Here is a 13,680-nt window from a genome sequence, read left to right as displayed (position 1 = left end):
ACTTATTTGAAAGGGAGAACTCCAGAGAGAGAAGAGACAGAGAAAGAAAGAGATCAATCCTCCATCCACTGGTTCACTCCCTAAATGGCTGCAACAGCAGGGGCTGGGCCAGGAGCTGCTTCTGGGTCTTCCACGTGGGAACAGGGGCCCAAGGACTTGGGCCATCTTCTCCTGCTTTCCCAGGCCATAGCAGAGAGCTGGATGGGAAGTGGAGCAGCCAAGACTAGAACCAGTGCCCATTTGGGATGTTGGCACTGCAGGCAGTGGCTGTACCCTCTGCCCACCACACCAGCCCCAGGAATAGTTCTTCAGCTTTCTAGGAATGAACTCATTTCACGCTCACCCCTGTTGTTCCTTTCGAAGACATACCTTTGAACATTGAAAGCGCGTCTTTGGGGTCTGGCTTCCCCCTGGGGGCTCACACTCTGAGGAGGGGGCTCACACTCTGAGGAGGGGACAGGTGCTTGCGGAAAGGCGTCAGGCCCCTGGGAGGTGGGGCCAAAGCAGCTGTGGCTGTGGAGGCCCCACCGCTGGCCGGCACAGCCCATGGTCTGCACGCTCCTCTGCCTCCCTCGCCGGCAGACTGAGCCACTCAGACCCAGAACCCCTGCTAGCAGCAGTCTCTGTGTTCAGAGGCCTGGGAGAGGAGGTGTGATGGGCCAGCCAGAAGCCCGAGGCCCAGGCCCCTGGCTGCCTCTCCGAGCCCCGAGCCCCGAGCCCCGAGCCCCGCTGGCCCTAGCCCAGGGGCCGGCTCTGTCAGCTGGGGTTACAGCTTCCGGAGGCGGTACTAAGGCCATGGTACTGAGGAATGGATCAGTTAGGGAGAAACAAGACGTGGTTGACTGTGGGAGCCGCGTGACGGTCCCTTCCCACGGGTGCCGTGTGACTGTTTCACGCAGCATCACTGCGTCAGACTCACGCAGTTGTGGTTGATCTCACTGTGTGACCCACTGCTCGTGAGAGGAGATGCGCTGGTTCCCGCGCCAGCAGGAGGGAAGGAGCTCACTGACCAGCCTGGGACAGATCTCAGCAGCCGGCACTTTTTTTTTTTTTAATTTAATTTAATTTAATTTAATTAATTAATTAATTTATTTATTTATTTATTTATTTTTTTTGACAGGCAGAGTGGACAGTGAGAGAGAGAGAGACAGAGAGAAAGTCTTCCTTTGCCGTTGGTTCACCCTCCAATGGCCGCTGCGGCCGGCGCGCTGCGGCCGGCGCACTGCGCTGATCCGATGGCAGGAGCCAGGAGCCAGGTGCTTTTCCTGGTCTCCCATGGGGTGCAGGGCCCAAGGACTTGGGCCATCCTCCACTGCACTCCCTGGCCACAGCAGAGAGCTGGCCTGGAAGAGGGGCAACCGGGACAGAATCCGGCGCCCCGACCAGGACTAGAACCCAGTGTGCCGGCGCCGCTAGGGGGAGGATTAGCCTAGTGAGCCGCGGCACCGGCCTAGCAGCCGGCACTTTTAACTGTCCTCCCGTCAGGGGTGCTCTAGGTGCACCTGCAGTTCCCCCGTTATTCTGTGCCGACGTGAAGGGGACCCTGGCAGTGGGGCGAGCCTGTGGCGGCCTCTGCCCTTCCTGCACTGTGTGCCTCCCTGGCCCCAGCCTCTGCCCGCCAAGAGGGTTGGTGATGCTGCGCGGTTGTCGCTGGCGCTCTCCCCCCGTCAGTGATGGTGACACCATCCTGTGGGCGTAGCCTGGTGCTTCCAGAAGGCAGAGTTCCAGTGTGGCTGGTGCGTGAGCACACACCACGTCGGCTCAGAGCACAGAGCCGGCACAGTTCACGTCCGTGAGTTGCGGAGTGCGCAGGGGCTTACTCCCGGGGCGGTTTACGTTGGAGTTGTGGGGGGGTGCTGGCTGCTGGCTGTCGGGAAGCTTCAGGACAGCTGTCATCCAGTAGTACACGGTGTGGACAGTGCACAGCCCGCGTGTGTGCGGCATACGGTACCATTACGACGTGGGATCATCTCAGTCCTGTGAGCCCAACCCCATTGTAGAGGGAAGGAGTTGAATTTCAGAGGCCGGTGCTGCGGCGTAGTAGGTTAAGGCTCTGCTGTGGTACTGGCATCCTCTGTGGGCACTGGTGTGAGTCCTGGCTGCTCCCCTTCTGATCCAGCTCCCTGCTAAAGAGAGCAGAATAGGGCCGGTGCTGTGGCATAGTGGGTAAAGCCACCACTTGCAGTGCTGGCATCCCATATGGGCACCAGTTCGAGTCCCAGCTGCTCCACTCCCGATCCAGCTCTCTGCTGTGGCCTGGGAAAGCAGTAGAAGGTGCCCCAAGTCCTTGGGTCCCTGCACCCATGTGGGAGACCCGGAAGGAGCTCCTGACTCCTACCGCCCACCTCCTGGCTCCTGATCAGCATAGCTCCAGCCATTGCAGCCACCTGGGGAGTGAACCAGTGGATGGAAGACCGCTCTCTCTGTCTGTATTTATTTGAAAATCAGAGTTACAGAGAGAGAAGGAGAGGCAGAGAGAGAGAGAGAGAGAGAGGTCTTTCATCTTCTGGTTCATTCCCCAGTTGGCCACAACGGCCAGAGCTGCACCGATCCGAAGCTAGGAGTCAGGAGCTTCTTCCAGGTCTCACACATGGGTGTGGGGACTCAAGGACTTGGGCCATCTTCTGCTGCTTTTTCAGGCCGCAGCAGAGAGCCGGATCAGAAGTGGAGCAACCAGGTCTTGAACTGGCGCTCAGGGATGCCAGCATGCAAGCGACGGCTTAACCTGCTATGCCACAGCACTGGCCCCAATAAATCTTAAAAAAAAAAAAAAAAAAAAAAAAAAAAAGAAGAAGAAGAAGAAAAGAAAAGAAAGCAACAGAAGATGGCCCAAGTCCTTGGGCCTCTGCACCCACATGGGACACCCAGAAGAAGCTCCTGGCTCCTGGTTTCAGATCAGCGCAGCTCTAGCCATTTCAGCCATCTGGGGAGTGAACCAGCGGATGGAAGATCTCTCTCTCTCTCTCTCTCTCTCTCTCTGCCTCTGCCTCTGCCTCTCTGTAACTCTGCCTTTCAAATACATATATTTTAATTTTACTTTTTTACTTTAAAAAATTTTTTTAAATTTTTTGACAGGCAGAGTGGACAGTGAGAGAGAGAGAGAGAAAGGTCTTCCCTTGCTGTTGGTTCAGCCTCCAATGGCCACTGCGGCCGGCGCACCGCGCTGATCTGATGGCAGGAGCCAGGTACTTATCCTGGTCTCCCATGGGGTGCAGGGCCCAAGCACTTGGGCTTTCCTCCACTGCACTCCCTGGCCACAGTAGAGAGCTGGCCTGGAAGAGGGGCAACAGGGACAGAATCCGGCGTCCCGACCGGGACTAGAATCCGGTGTGCTGGCGCCGCAAGGCGGAGGATTAGCCTAGTGAGCTGCGGCACTGGCCACTTTTTTACTATTTTAAGTTTTTTTTTAATTTCAAGCTAGGACTCTGAACCAGCACCCATAACCTCTATGCCACAACACCAACCCCTAAATTGAAAAAACAGAAAGTAACAACTAAAACATATATCTTGGAAATTAAAGTCAAGTCAAATGTGACAGCTCTCAACAAGGCAGAACTGTGGGGCTGGGGGTGCAGTGCTGAGTTTCGAGGTGATAAACAGATGTGGGGGGGCGGTGGCTGACACAGCATTGCCTGGGCACTGCTGCCCACTCCTGCGTCAGCCGCAGCTGTCTGTGGAGGAGGGGGTGTGGGTGAGAGCGCCTGCCACCCTGCACTGCTGTCCAGCTGGGAGATGTCCATCTGCGGTGACAGGAAGCCTGTGAGGACTGCGGGGTCTACAGACAGCCAGAGCAGGAGGCTCTCAGTACTGTGGGCACTGCCATCAGAGCGCAGTGCCGTGGAATTCTAAGTGAAACCAGGCCAGGATGGAGACGTAAAGGCTTACATATTTATTTGAAAGGCAGAGTTAGAGAAAGGGAGAGGCAGAGATCTTCCATCTGCTGGTTCGCTCCCCAAATGGTTGCAATGGCTGGGGCTGGGCCAGGCTGAAGCCACATACCAGGAACTCCATCCGGGTCTCCCACGTGGGTGCAGGGCCCCAGGCACCTGAGCCGTCCTCTGCTGCTTTCCCAGGTGCATTAGCAGGAGCTGGATCAAAAGTGGAGCAGCCTGAACTGGAAGGTTCAAGCAGACTTGAACTGGCACCCATATAACTCCATATAACTCCTGCATCACAGTGCCAGCCCCAAGCACAGACACTTTTAAATAGTTTACTTTGGAGACACAATCTGCATTTCCTGAAACTACTTAGGATTATTTGGAACAGAGGAACTAAGATTTCATGTTGCTAAATCCAAGTGGGCTGCATTTTTATGTCAAGAAAGGGGCTGTGTGCCGTTGGTGACCTCGTGTGCCTGTTTCCTGATTGCGCAGGGAGGAGACACCCACTGCCAGAGAAGAGAATCGTGCGCTACATGTACCAGCTCTGCCGAGCCCTGGACCACATGCACAGGTGCAGGCAATGGCATAGCAAATGCAGCTTGGATTCGAGTTTGAGTCCACGAGGTGCAGTTAACTCTGTGCTTCCTTTCCCACTGGATGCAGGAACGGCATATTTCACAGAGACGTCAAACCCGAAAATATACTAATAAAGGTAAGGGCCGTGGTGGGCAGATGGGGCGTCAGTCGAGGTGAACACCAGCCGCCGGCTCGTGTGCTTCAGCCCCGGAAGTTGTGCCGCGCGTGCACCGTTTATTTCCCTCCCGGTTGGGAAAGCAGGTCTGTTTAATAGCTCCACCACCCCAACTAACTGCACACCTGCCAGAATGCGGGGTGCCCTTCTCACACCAGACGGAAGCTGACCATGCACGTGGGGCGGGCAGGGCCTGAGTTCAGGTCGGTCTCGCTCGAAGCACCTACAGTGCCACGTGCTGTTGCCCACGTCTGCCTTGCTCTCAGCCGAGTGCTGCGGGCTGGTAGCTAAGAGAGCCCGTGTGGGTGAGCCGAGCCACGGGTACAGCCCACCGGCTGCTCGTGGCGTGCACCCGCAGCAGCACACTGCTGAGAATGCTCCAAGGCTGCCGACGCTGGAAGTAGATGGGAAACGTGGCCAGAGTGCCTGCACGTGTGGCGCTTCCTCACCCCTGGGGGCACAGCTAGGGCATGCGCGCAGCTCTGTGAAACGGCCACGGGTGAGTGATGCCGCCTGTCCCCGCTCCCCTGCAGCAGGACGTCCTGAAATTAGGGGACTTCGGCTCGTGCCGGAGCGTCTACTCCAAGCAGCCGTACACGGAGTACATCTCCACCCGCTGGTACCGGGCCCCGGAGTGCCTCCTGACCGACGGCTTCTACACGTACAAGATGGACGTGTGGAGCGCCGGCTGCGTGTTCTACGAGATTGCCAGGTAGCGGCCTCTGAGCGGGAGGGCAGCGAGGCGGGCGGCTGTGGACCACACACCCAGTGTGCTGGTGGTGGTGTTAACTCGGTTCCCTGTGCCTTTTTGTCAAATGCTCTTCACTCCCCACGGAGGAAGGACCACCCCAGCGCAGCCCAGCCCAGCCCATGTTGAGGCCTCTCTGCCAGGCTTGACACGAGAGGAGTGGTGGACGGGCATCCTGTGCGGAGGGCTGGCCTACAGGGGTGCGGGCAGGCGGGCAGGCAGTGCCAGGCCTCCGTGGGGCAGGGCTCCCTGGCTGCACATGGGAGGATGAGGCCCTGCCAACTCCCCCAGCCCGGGGGCTTCTTGGTGGGAAGGGGCAGTGGCCTAGCGGGAGGGCGAGGCTTTGTCGCTCGGGGCTGAGTGGGAGTGGCCCCTTTTGCCCAGGCTGACTCCTGAGGGCAGGTGGCAGTGACACATCGGGACGTGGGGCTTGTCTGGTCTTTGGATTCTAGGTCGTTTGTATTCATAATTTGGTAATGTGGCGATTTCGCCGAAACCCAAAGTGCCGACAGACACTCCTGTTCCGTGTGCTGCAGTCCTTGAATGAATTTGGAAGGGTGTCGAGGGACTTGGATCCTGGGACAGTGGCTCGTGCCCGAAACGTGGAGCAGCCGGCGGGGCATCAGCCGCCGGTCCCCCGGCTCCCCGCCTCGGAGCTGGTTCCCACCTGCCCCATCTTCCTCCCGGCTCTGGCCGCGCTCTGGCTCGTCCTCGCGTGGAGGCGCACACTCTGGCGTCTGATAGGAACTGAGTTCATGCAGAGCCGGAGTCTTGCACCCACAATTCCAAACGCCCTAAAAGCTCTGAGGACGAAAACCTTTCCCGGAGCTCATTTGTTAGCCAGAGCTCACCTGGCTCGCCCTGAATTTGTCACATCACCTGGGCAGCCAGGAGGCCAGTCCTGGCGGCTGTCGTGTTTGTGTGGCCGTCACAGCGCGCCATGAGGACGCGGGGTGTGCAGAGGCAGGGGCGGGGAGCTCTGAGTCTCCCCAGGACTGGTGTGCTTCCCTGTGTGTCCAGGGTGGGAGCCAGCCTGGCCCAGGGCGCCACAGCCCTGCCCCAGCCACAGTGCCCCTGTGCCCTTCCAGCCTGCGGCCCCTCTTCCCTGGGACCAATGAACTGGACCAAATCTCAAAAATCCACGATGTCATCGGCACGCCCGCGCAGGAGACCCTCACCAAGTTCCAACAGTAAGTGTGGGGTGGGCTCTGCGAGCTGGACATGGACCCTCTCCTCTGTCCACCCACGCCCGTCTCCACGATGTCCACTCAGCCCCTTGCTCACCGGGCTCCCTCATACCAATAGGGCAGCAGGTGCGTGGGCTGTGGCGGCTGCTCAGCCTGGGCCCGGCGCTCCTGGGGCTTTGTGGGGTGGTTCGTCCTGGAGCCTCTCGGAGAGTTCTCTGAGTCCCGGGGTCGTGGTGTGGTCACCTGCTGTGCCGGCCACTCGGACACCCACACAGAACGGGCGCTGCCGGGCTTGGAGGCTGAAGCAGGGGGCGGGGCATGGGGGCGAGCAGCACCTGGCAACTTGCAGCCCCCGGGAGGTCAGGAGGCCGCATGTGCCAGGATCTGCTGTCTCCAGTTCTCTAATTCATCTCACGTGGGAAGGAGACGGTCTTACATTGATCGTTGAACGGACTCACACCACCCCTAATAGACTTAATTTTTTAGGTTCACCACAGAATGGAATGTGTGGAGAGTCCTGTGCCCCCGTCCCCCACGCACGGCCCCGGGCCCCCAGCGTGGCCAGCTGTGGCACTGGGTGGATGCACATGGACACCTCCCAGACTGTCACTTCCGTGCAGACCCTTTAGGGTCAGGATGATGGGCCGGCCCAGTGCTCCAGATGATGCGGTGATCGTGTTACCGTTGGGCTTTTAATACAGGTCGAGAGCTATGAATTTTGATTTTCCTTTTAAAAAGGGGTCAGGAATACCTCTGCCGACAGCCAGTCTGTCCCCACAATGCCTCTCCCTCCTGCATGCCATGGTGGCCTACGACCCCGACACGCGAATCGCTGCCCACCAGGCCCTACAGCACCCCTACTTCCAGGAGCAGAGGTAGGCTGCCTGGGCCCCTCCCTGCCAGGGAAGGCCTGGGCCCGTGGGGCACACAGGGGCTAGGGACCTGGCTCGGGAGCCACCAGTGGTCCCCAGAACAGCTCCCTGCGTCCTGAACAGTGGTTGGTGCCTCATGGGCCGCCCGCTGTGCTGTTTCCCCGAGTGGGCTGGAGGAGCCTGGCCAGTGTCACCCAGTGACACCCAGCGACAGTGCAGATGCGTGCAACTGGAGAGCACTGTGGGTGTGCATCTGAGATGGTGCTGTGCCTCTGTGTGTGCAGCTGTGGAGGCGAGCTTGGTCCCCAGGGGCGGCGCAGGCCCCTGGCAGCGCGGTGCCCATGGTTCGGGGAGCCCTCTCTGCTCCTGGGCCAGAACCGGGCTGGCTGAGCCGGGAAAGGAAAAGGCCTCCTCCCGATAGCTCGCTCGAGGTGGAGAAAGTCGGTGGTGGTCGCGATACGGGCACACCTGCAGGGCCTCATGGTGGCTCCCCTCCTTCCTCCCTGCAGGGCAGCAGAGAGACAGGCTCTGGCTGGCCATAGAAGAGCTGCCTTCCCAGAGCACGCCGGGGCCCCAGAACCACCCAGTCACGGCTGGCCGATGGCCAAGGAGGGCAGGAAGCAGGTACCGCGTGGGATCAGCCAGTGGGACTAGCCCTGCCCGGCAGGGACTGGACGCCTCGGCTGGCGGGCGCTCTCTGAGGACGCCACCTGTGGGTGGCGGGCTGACACGGCTGTCCCGGGGCCTGAGTCCCACGCCCATTCAGGACCCTGGTTCAGATTGCTCAGGCCCTTTCTTCCCCACCAGAGGGGGGTCGTGAGCAGGCCCAGAGGAGGCCCTGACACGGTCTCTGCACGCTGCCGACACCAAGCCTCTGTGCCGAAGGCCTGTGCAGGTGCACCTCATTGTGCCCTCACGCCGCGGCCCGGCCCAGTTGCCCTCCTAGTCGGTGATGGGTCCCCCAGCTGGGCCGCCTGCCCTGTCTGCACCGGGCCACAAGCCCCCGTGAGCAGGGCAGGCTCCCAGAGTGCCGTCCGGTGAGCAGAGGTCCTGCACACCTCTGGGTTACAGACGCTGGCTTCCTTGTCCTGCCCGTGGTGTGCTGGCACCCACGTGGCTTCCTTGCTGTCTCACCAGCTCTGTGGCTCTGCCAGCACCAGGCCCTGTGTGGTGACATGCTCTCCTTCACTCAGTTCTGTCATCCTGATGTCACGCGGCCTTCCCAACACGGATTTCATACCTTGTGTCTTAGTTTGAGAGGCGGAGACAGAAGCAGACACAAGCAATAGCTGGCAAGCTGGTTCACTCCCCAGAAGCCGTGTGGGCGGGGGCTGGGCCAGGCTGCAGCTGGGCGCCTGGAACTCCCTGTGGGTCTCGAGTGGCTGGGGGGAGCCCAGTACTGGGGCAGGCACGTGCTGCTTCCGGGGGCTTGCTGGCAGGCAGCTGGGGTCTCTGGACTCCGAGCACAGCCGGGACCTGAACCCAGATGTTGTGTGGGCGTCCTCCCTGTGAGCTGAGACAGAGCCGAGGGCACTCCAAACAGCACGCGGAAAAGTGAAGTTCAAAGGTGTTTATTTTGGTGCCCAAAACCTTTGTACTGCATGCAGTACAGGCCTGTAGCCTGGCTGCTGCGTCCCCACCACTTGGATGTCCGAAAGGCAAACTCGCAGGGACCCCCTCTCCCGGGCTTCCCCCCAGACTCACTTCCTCCCTGTGCCCCTCCCATGACCTCCCCTCGAGGGGGCAAGCAGGTCCCCTTCTGCTTCCCAGACCCCAGCCCCGTGGGCTCCCACCCCGTGGTACAAACCACGCCACCAGCAAGCCCCGGGGCCACCTTTGTCTTCTGCCTCACCTCACCTCCTGCCTCTGCCCACAGTGCTCTCTGCTGGGCCCCCCTTGGGGCACTTACCCCAAGGCCTCAGCTCCAGTCACATCCGGGCCGGATGGGCACACACGGCTGCCCAGGGGGGCTGTGGGGCTGTGGGGCTGTGTTCCGGGCAGACTGGATCCTGCCTTTTACATTCCACAGTTTTCACAGTGGCAAACATGTTTTTCCCAAACAGTGCCAACGCCACTTGTAGTTCAGGAGCCTTAGCAGGCACAGGCAGGCTTGGGCGCAAGGTAGCGGCGTGAGAGCCGGAGGCCACGGTCACCTGTCACGTCACCGTGTGTCACCTTTGTGACGTGAGGCCGCCTCTCTCAGCACCCCCACCCCCCACCCCCGGGTGCTGACTGCAGGGGGTGCACCAGGGTGGCCCAGTCCGAGGACACGCCCCGTCTGGGAGGTTGGGTGTGAGTTCTGCCTCCTGCAGGCCGTCCTGGGACTCCGGGCCGTGTGTGCTGCAGGCACAGCTGGGCCGCGGCGGTGCAAGGAGCCTGCGTCGGCTTCCTGGTGTGCGTGGGCGGCCGCTGCAGGCTCACTGGCCCTCCCTTGTTTCCAGAAGGCGGCCCTGAAGCAAGAGGACGCCCAGCCCCGGAGAGCAGGCCCAGGCTACGTCACGGAGCTGCCCCCGCTGCAGCTCCCGGCAGCGACCAAACTATCCTCGCACTCCAGCCCCGCGCTGCCCTCGGCGTTTGCCTGGGGGGCGAGCGGGACGGTGCCCCGGCTGAGACCCCTGCAGCGCCGCGGGCCCGACAAGCAGGTAGCTCCTCGCAGCCGCTCCCCGGGCTGCCCGCGGGGCCCTCGCAGCCCCGACTCAGTGTCCCCGCTTCCCTTCACAGAGGGACGCCCGCAGGGACGCGAAGCCTCACCTGAAGCCCTGGCGCCTGCCCGCCATCGACAGGAAAGGTGGCGGGTGCTGAGCAGCGGGGGGCGGAGGCTGGGGCTGCAGACTGCGGGGCTGGCCTGCCTGCACGTGCACCCCAAAGCCGTGGGCGCTCCCTTGGGGAACCACCTTCCCTTGGCCTCATTGTCCCAAAGGAAGAGCTTGAGGGAGAGGGGGATTTGTAAGTTTGTGTGAACCAAAACAGGGCCTGGGCTGCATGCAGCGTGGCCTGGGGTGGGGTCTGATGTCAGCCTCCACCTGCAGGCACCTGTGCACTCTGGCGGCCCCCCACGCTGCCCGCGCCCACCCCTGATTCTATTAAAGAGTGAGCACCTCTGTCCTCATCATGCTCTAGCGTCTTAGGGTAACAGACTGTGTCCAGAGACTGCAAACTCCATAAAGGAATAAAGTCAGGCCTGGCCTGTCCCGGGCGCCCGGCTGCGCCCCGAGAGCTGCCCCAGGCGAGTTGCCTGAAGGGTCTTTTCCAAACACGAGGCCTGCAGACAGTGACCGAGTGCATGTTCCTCCTTCTCATCTCAAACTGAACAATACGAAAAAAGCTAGACTTCCAGGCTAGGGTTCACTCTCCCCGTTCCCTCTGTGGAGACGAACCCGTGGCCCCTTCCTCCTGCCTGCGTCCCGCTCCCAGGGGCGGACACAGGAAAGCGAGGGGCGGAGCACCCAACCTGGGCCCCGCGGGGGCACCGGAGCCCAAGAGGAGCAGATGCAGGACCAGCAGTGAGGCTGGCGTGGGCGGGGAGGCCAGGGAGCAGCTTCCTGCTGCACCCGTTTCAGAGCCTGGTGTGGCTGCAGGGCCTGACCGGGGTGTCTGCCATTCCTGTGAGGGCCTGAGAGCTGCAGCCAGGTCACGGGCACGCAGGTGGCAGGAAAGGCAGGGGCCCGCGAGACGGGCACGCTGCCTGGGAGCTGGCAGGGGAGGCTGCCCGAGACCCGTCTTCGGAGCGCCGGCTCTAAGTTGGGCACACTCACAGAGTACCACATGTCTGCATTTACCAGAGTTCTTCCCCTGCCAGGGTGTCAGCTATGAAGGGAAAGGGCTCAAAGTTCTGCATCCCCCCCCCCTTTTTTTTTAATTTAAAAAATGTTTTGCTAGCACTGTGGCATAGCAGGTAAAGCCACCCCCTGTAGTGCCAGTGTCCCATATGGGCGCCGGTTCCTGTCCCGGCTGCTCCATTTCTGATCCAGCTCTGCTGTGGCCTGGGAAAGCAGTAGAAGGTGGCCCAAGTCCTGGGGCCCCTGCACCCGAATGGGAGACCTGGAAGAAGCTCCTGGCTCCTGGCTTTGGCTTGGTGCAGCTCTGGCTGTTGCAGCCAGTTGGGGGAGTGAACCATCGATGGAAGACCTCTCTCTCTCTCTCCCTCTCCCCCACACCTCTCCCTACCTCTCCCTTCCACCCTCCCTCCGTCTCCTTCTCTCTCTGTGTAACTCTTTCAAATAAATAAACAAACCTTTAAAACAAATGCTTTAAAAGATTTGTTTATTTGAGAGTTACCCAGGGTGGGCGGGGAGGCAGAGAGAGATTGAGCTTCCATCTGCCGGTTCCTCCCCAGCCGAGGCTGGGCCAGGTGGGAGCCAGGAGCCAGGAGCTTCTTCCGGGTCTCCCAAAAGGGTGGCAGAGCCCCAAGCACTTGGGCCATCCTCCACAGCTTTCCCAGGTGCATCAGCAGGGGGCAAGTTTGGAAGTGGAGCAGCTGGGACTTGAACCAGCCACGACTGCAGGATGTCAGCATCAAAGGTGGCGGCTTAGCCCACTGCACCACAGTGCTGCCCCCTCCCCTTTATCACACGTATTTATTTGAAAGGCAGAGTGGTAGAAAGAGGGAGAAACAGAGGTCTTCTATCTGCTGGTTCACTCCCCAAATGGCTGCAAGAGCTGGGGATGGGCCGGGCCAAAGCCCGGAGCCTGGGACTCCATATCCGGGTCTCATGTGGGTGCAGGAGCCCAAGTACTTGGGTCACCTTCAGCTTTCCCAGGTGCATTGGCAGGAACTGCATCAGACATGGCGCAGCCAGGACTTGAACCAGCGCCTACATGGGATGCTACACAGCTGAGCCACAATGCTAGCCCTACATTTTTTAAAAAGATTGGTTTATTTGAAAGGCAGAGTGACACACACAGTGATAACTTCCTGGCCTCTGGTTCACTCCCCAAATGGCTGCCAGCAGTTACTGGGCCAGGACAAAGCCAGAACTGGAACTCCATCTGGTCTCCAGTGTGGGTGGCAGAGGCCCCACGTGCTTCTCCTGTCTCCTGCTACCTTCCCGGCGCATTGACAGGGAGCTGCAAATGCAGTGAGCAGCAGCACTCCAATATGTAAATGTGTATTTTAAAAATTTATTTGTTTGAAAGAGCTAGAGAGAGAGACAGGTCTTCAGTCCATTGGTTCACTCCCTAAATGGCTACAACAGCCGGAGGAGCTGTGCCGATCCAAAGCCAGGAGCCAGGAGCTTCCTCGGGGGTCTTTCCACAAGGGTGCAGGGGCCCCAGCACTTGGGCCATCTGCCACTGGTTTCCCAGGTCATTAGCAGAGAGCTGGATGGGCAGTGGAGCAGCCAGGACTCGACCCGATGCCCATGTGGCATGCTGGCACCACAGGCAGATGCTTAATCTACTATGACAGTACCGGCCCCTAGTACTCCAGTATTATTATTATTTTTTTTAGAAAAAATTTTTATTTATTTGAAAGGCAGAGTTCCAAAGAGAGAGAGGTTTTCCATCTGATGGTTCACTCCCCAAAATGGCCGCAGTGGCCGGAGCTGGTCCAATCCAATACCAGGAGCTTCTGGGTCTCCCACGTGGGTGCAGGGGCCCAGCAGAGAGCTGGATCGAAGTGGAGCGGCCAGGACTCGAACTGGTGCCCATATGGGATGCCGGCACTGCAGGCGGCGGCTTTATCCGCTACACCACAGTGCCAACTCCAGCTGTCCAATATATTTTTTAAAAGATTTATTTATTTATTTGAAAGTCAGAGTTACACAGATAGAGGAGAGGCAGAGAGAGAGAGAGAGAAAGAAAGGTCTTCAGATGGTTCACTCCCCAGATGGCCGCAATGTTCGGAGCTGTGCTGATCAGGAGCCAGGAGCTTCTTCCGGTCTCCCATGCAGGTGCAGGGGCCCAAGGACTTGGGCCATCTTTCACTGCGTTCCCAGGCCATAGCAGAGAGCTGGACTGGAAAAGGAGCAGCCGGGACTAGAACCGGTGCCCGTATAGGATGCCAGCTCTTCAGGCCAGGGCGTGTTAACCTGCTGCGCCACAGCGCTGGCCCCAAGTCCAGTATTTTCACACAGGTAAATCCCGCCTTGCTGTCAGTTAGATTCCCTCCTGTGGCTTCCTCCAGACAGGAAGAGACAGAATGAGTGAGGGGATGGCTAGAGGGGAAGTTCCAGACGTGATTTCCAAAGGCATTTGTGGCTCACTTGCAGGCATCTGGCCCCGCACGGGCGGGGTCCCTGAC

The 13,680-nt window shown here is 59.8% G+C and overlaps 1 protein-coding gene across 13 annotated transcripts in view; it reads left to right on the top strand.

The window, feature by feature from the left end:
- MOK (MOK protein kinase) overlaps window positions 1-10,551 on the top strand; it is a 29,342-nt gene extending 18,791 nt beyond the window's left edge. For 7 of the 13 annotated variants that reach the window (XM_051834901.2, XM_008248662.4, XM_070065415.1 and 4 more), the window contains 8 exons: window positions 4,374-4,452; window positions 4,545-4,593; window positions 5,166-5,344; window positions 6,469-6,570; window positions 7,269-7,442; window positions 7,949-8,063; window positions 9,881-10,081; window positions 10,161-10,551. In XM_051834901.2, coding sequence (XP_051690861.1) covers window positions 4,374-4,452; window positions 4,545-4,593; window positions 5,166-5,344; window positions 6,469-6,570; window positions 7,269-7,442; window positions 7,949-8,063; window positions 9,881-10,081; window positions 10,161-10,241 — 980 coding nt within the window. In that variant the 3' untranslated portion in view covers window positions 10,242-10,551. Of the gene's footprint in view, window positions 1-4,373; window positions 4,594-5,165; window positions 5,345-6,400; window positions 6,571-7,268; window positions 7,443-7,948; window positions 8,064-9,880; window positions 10,082-10,160 lie in introns of all 13 variants that reach the window. The other 6 variants (XM_008248664.4, XM_070065418.1, XM_008248663.4 and 3 more) reach the window with 5 other exon arrangements.
- The last annotated feature ends 3,129 nt before the right edge of the window (window positions 10,552-13,680 follow it).

Source organism: Oryctolagus cuniculus, chromosome 20, assembly GCF_964237555.1.
Source record: "Oryctolagus cuniculus chromosome 20, mOryCun1.1, whole genome shotgun sequence".
NCBI lineage: Eukaryota > Metazoa > Chordata > Mammalia > Lagomorpha > Leporidae > Oryctolagus > Oryctolagus cuniculus.
Note: the sequence above shows the minus strand (reverse complement) of the source record. Positions and strands in the feature narration are given on the sequence as shown.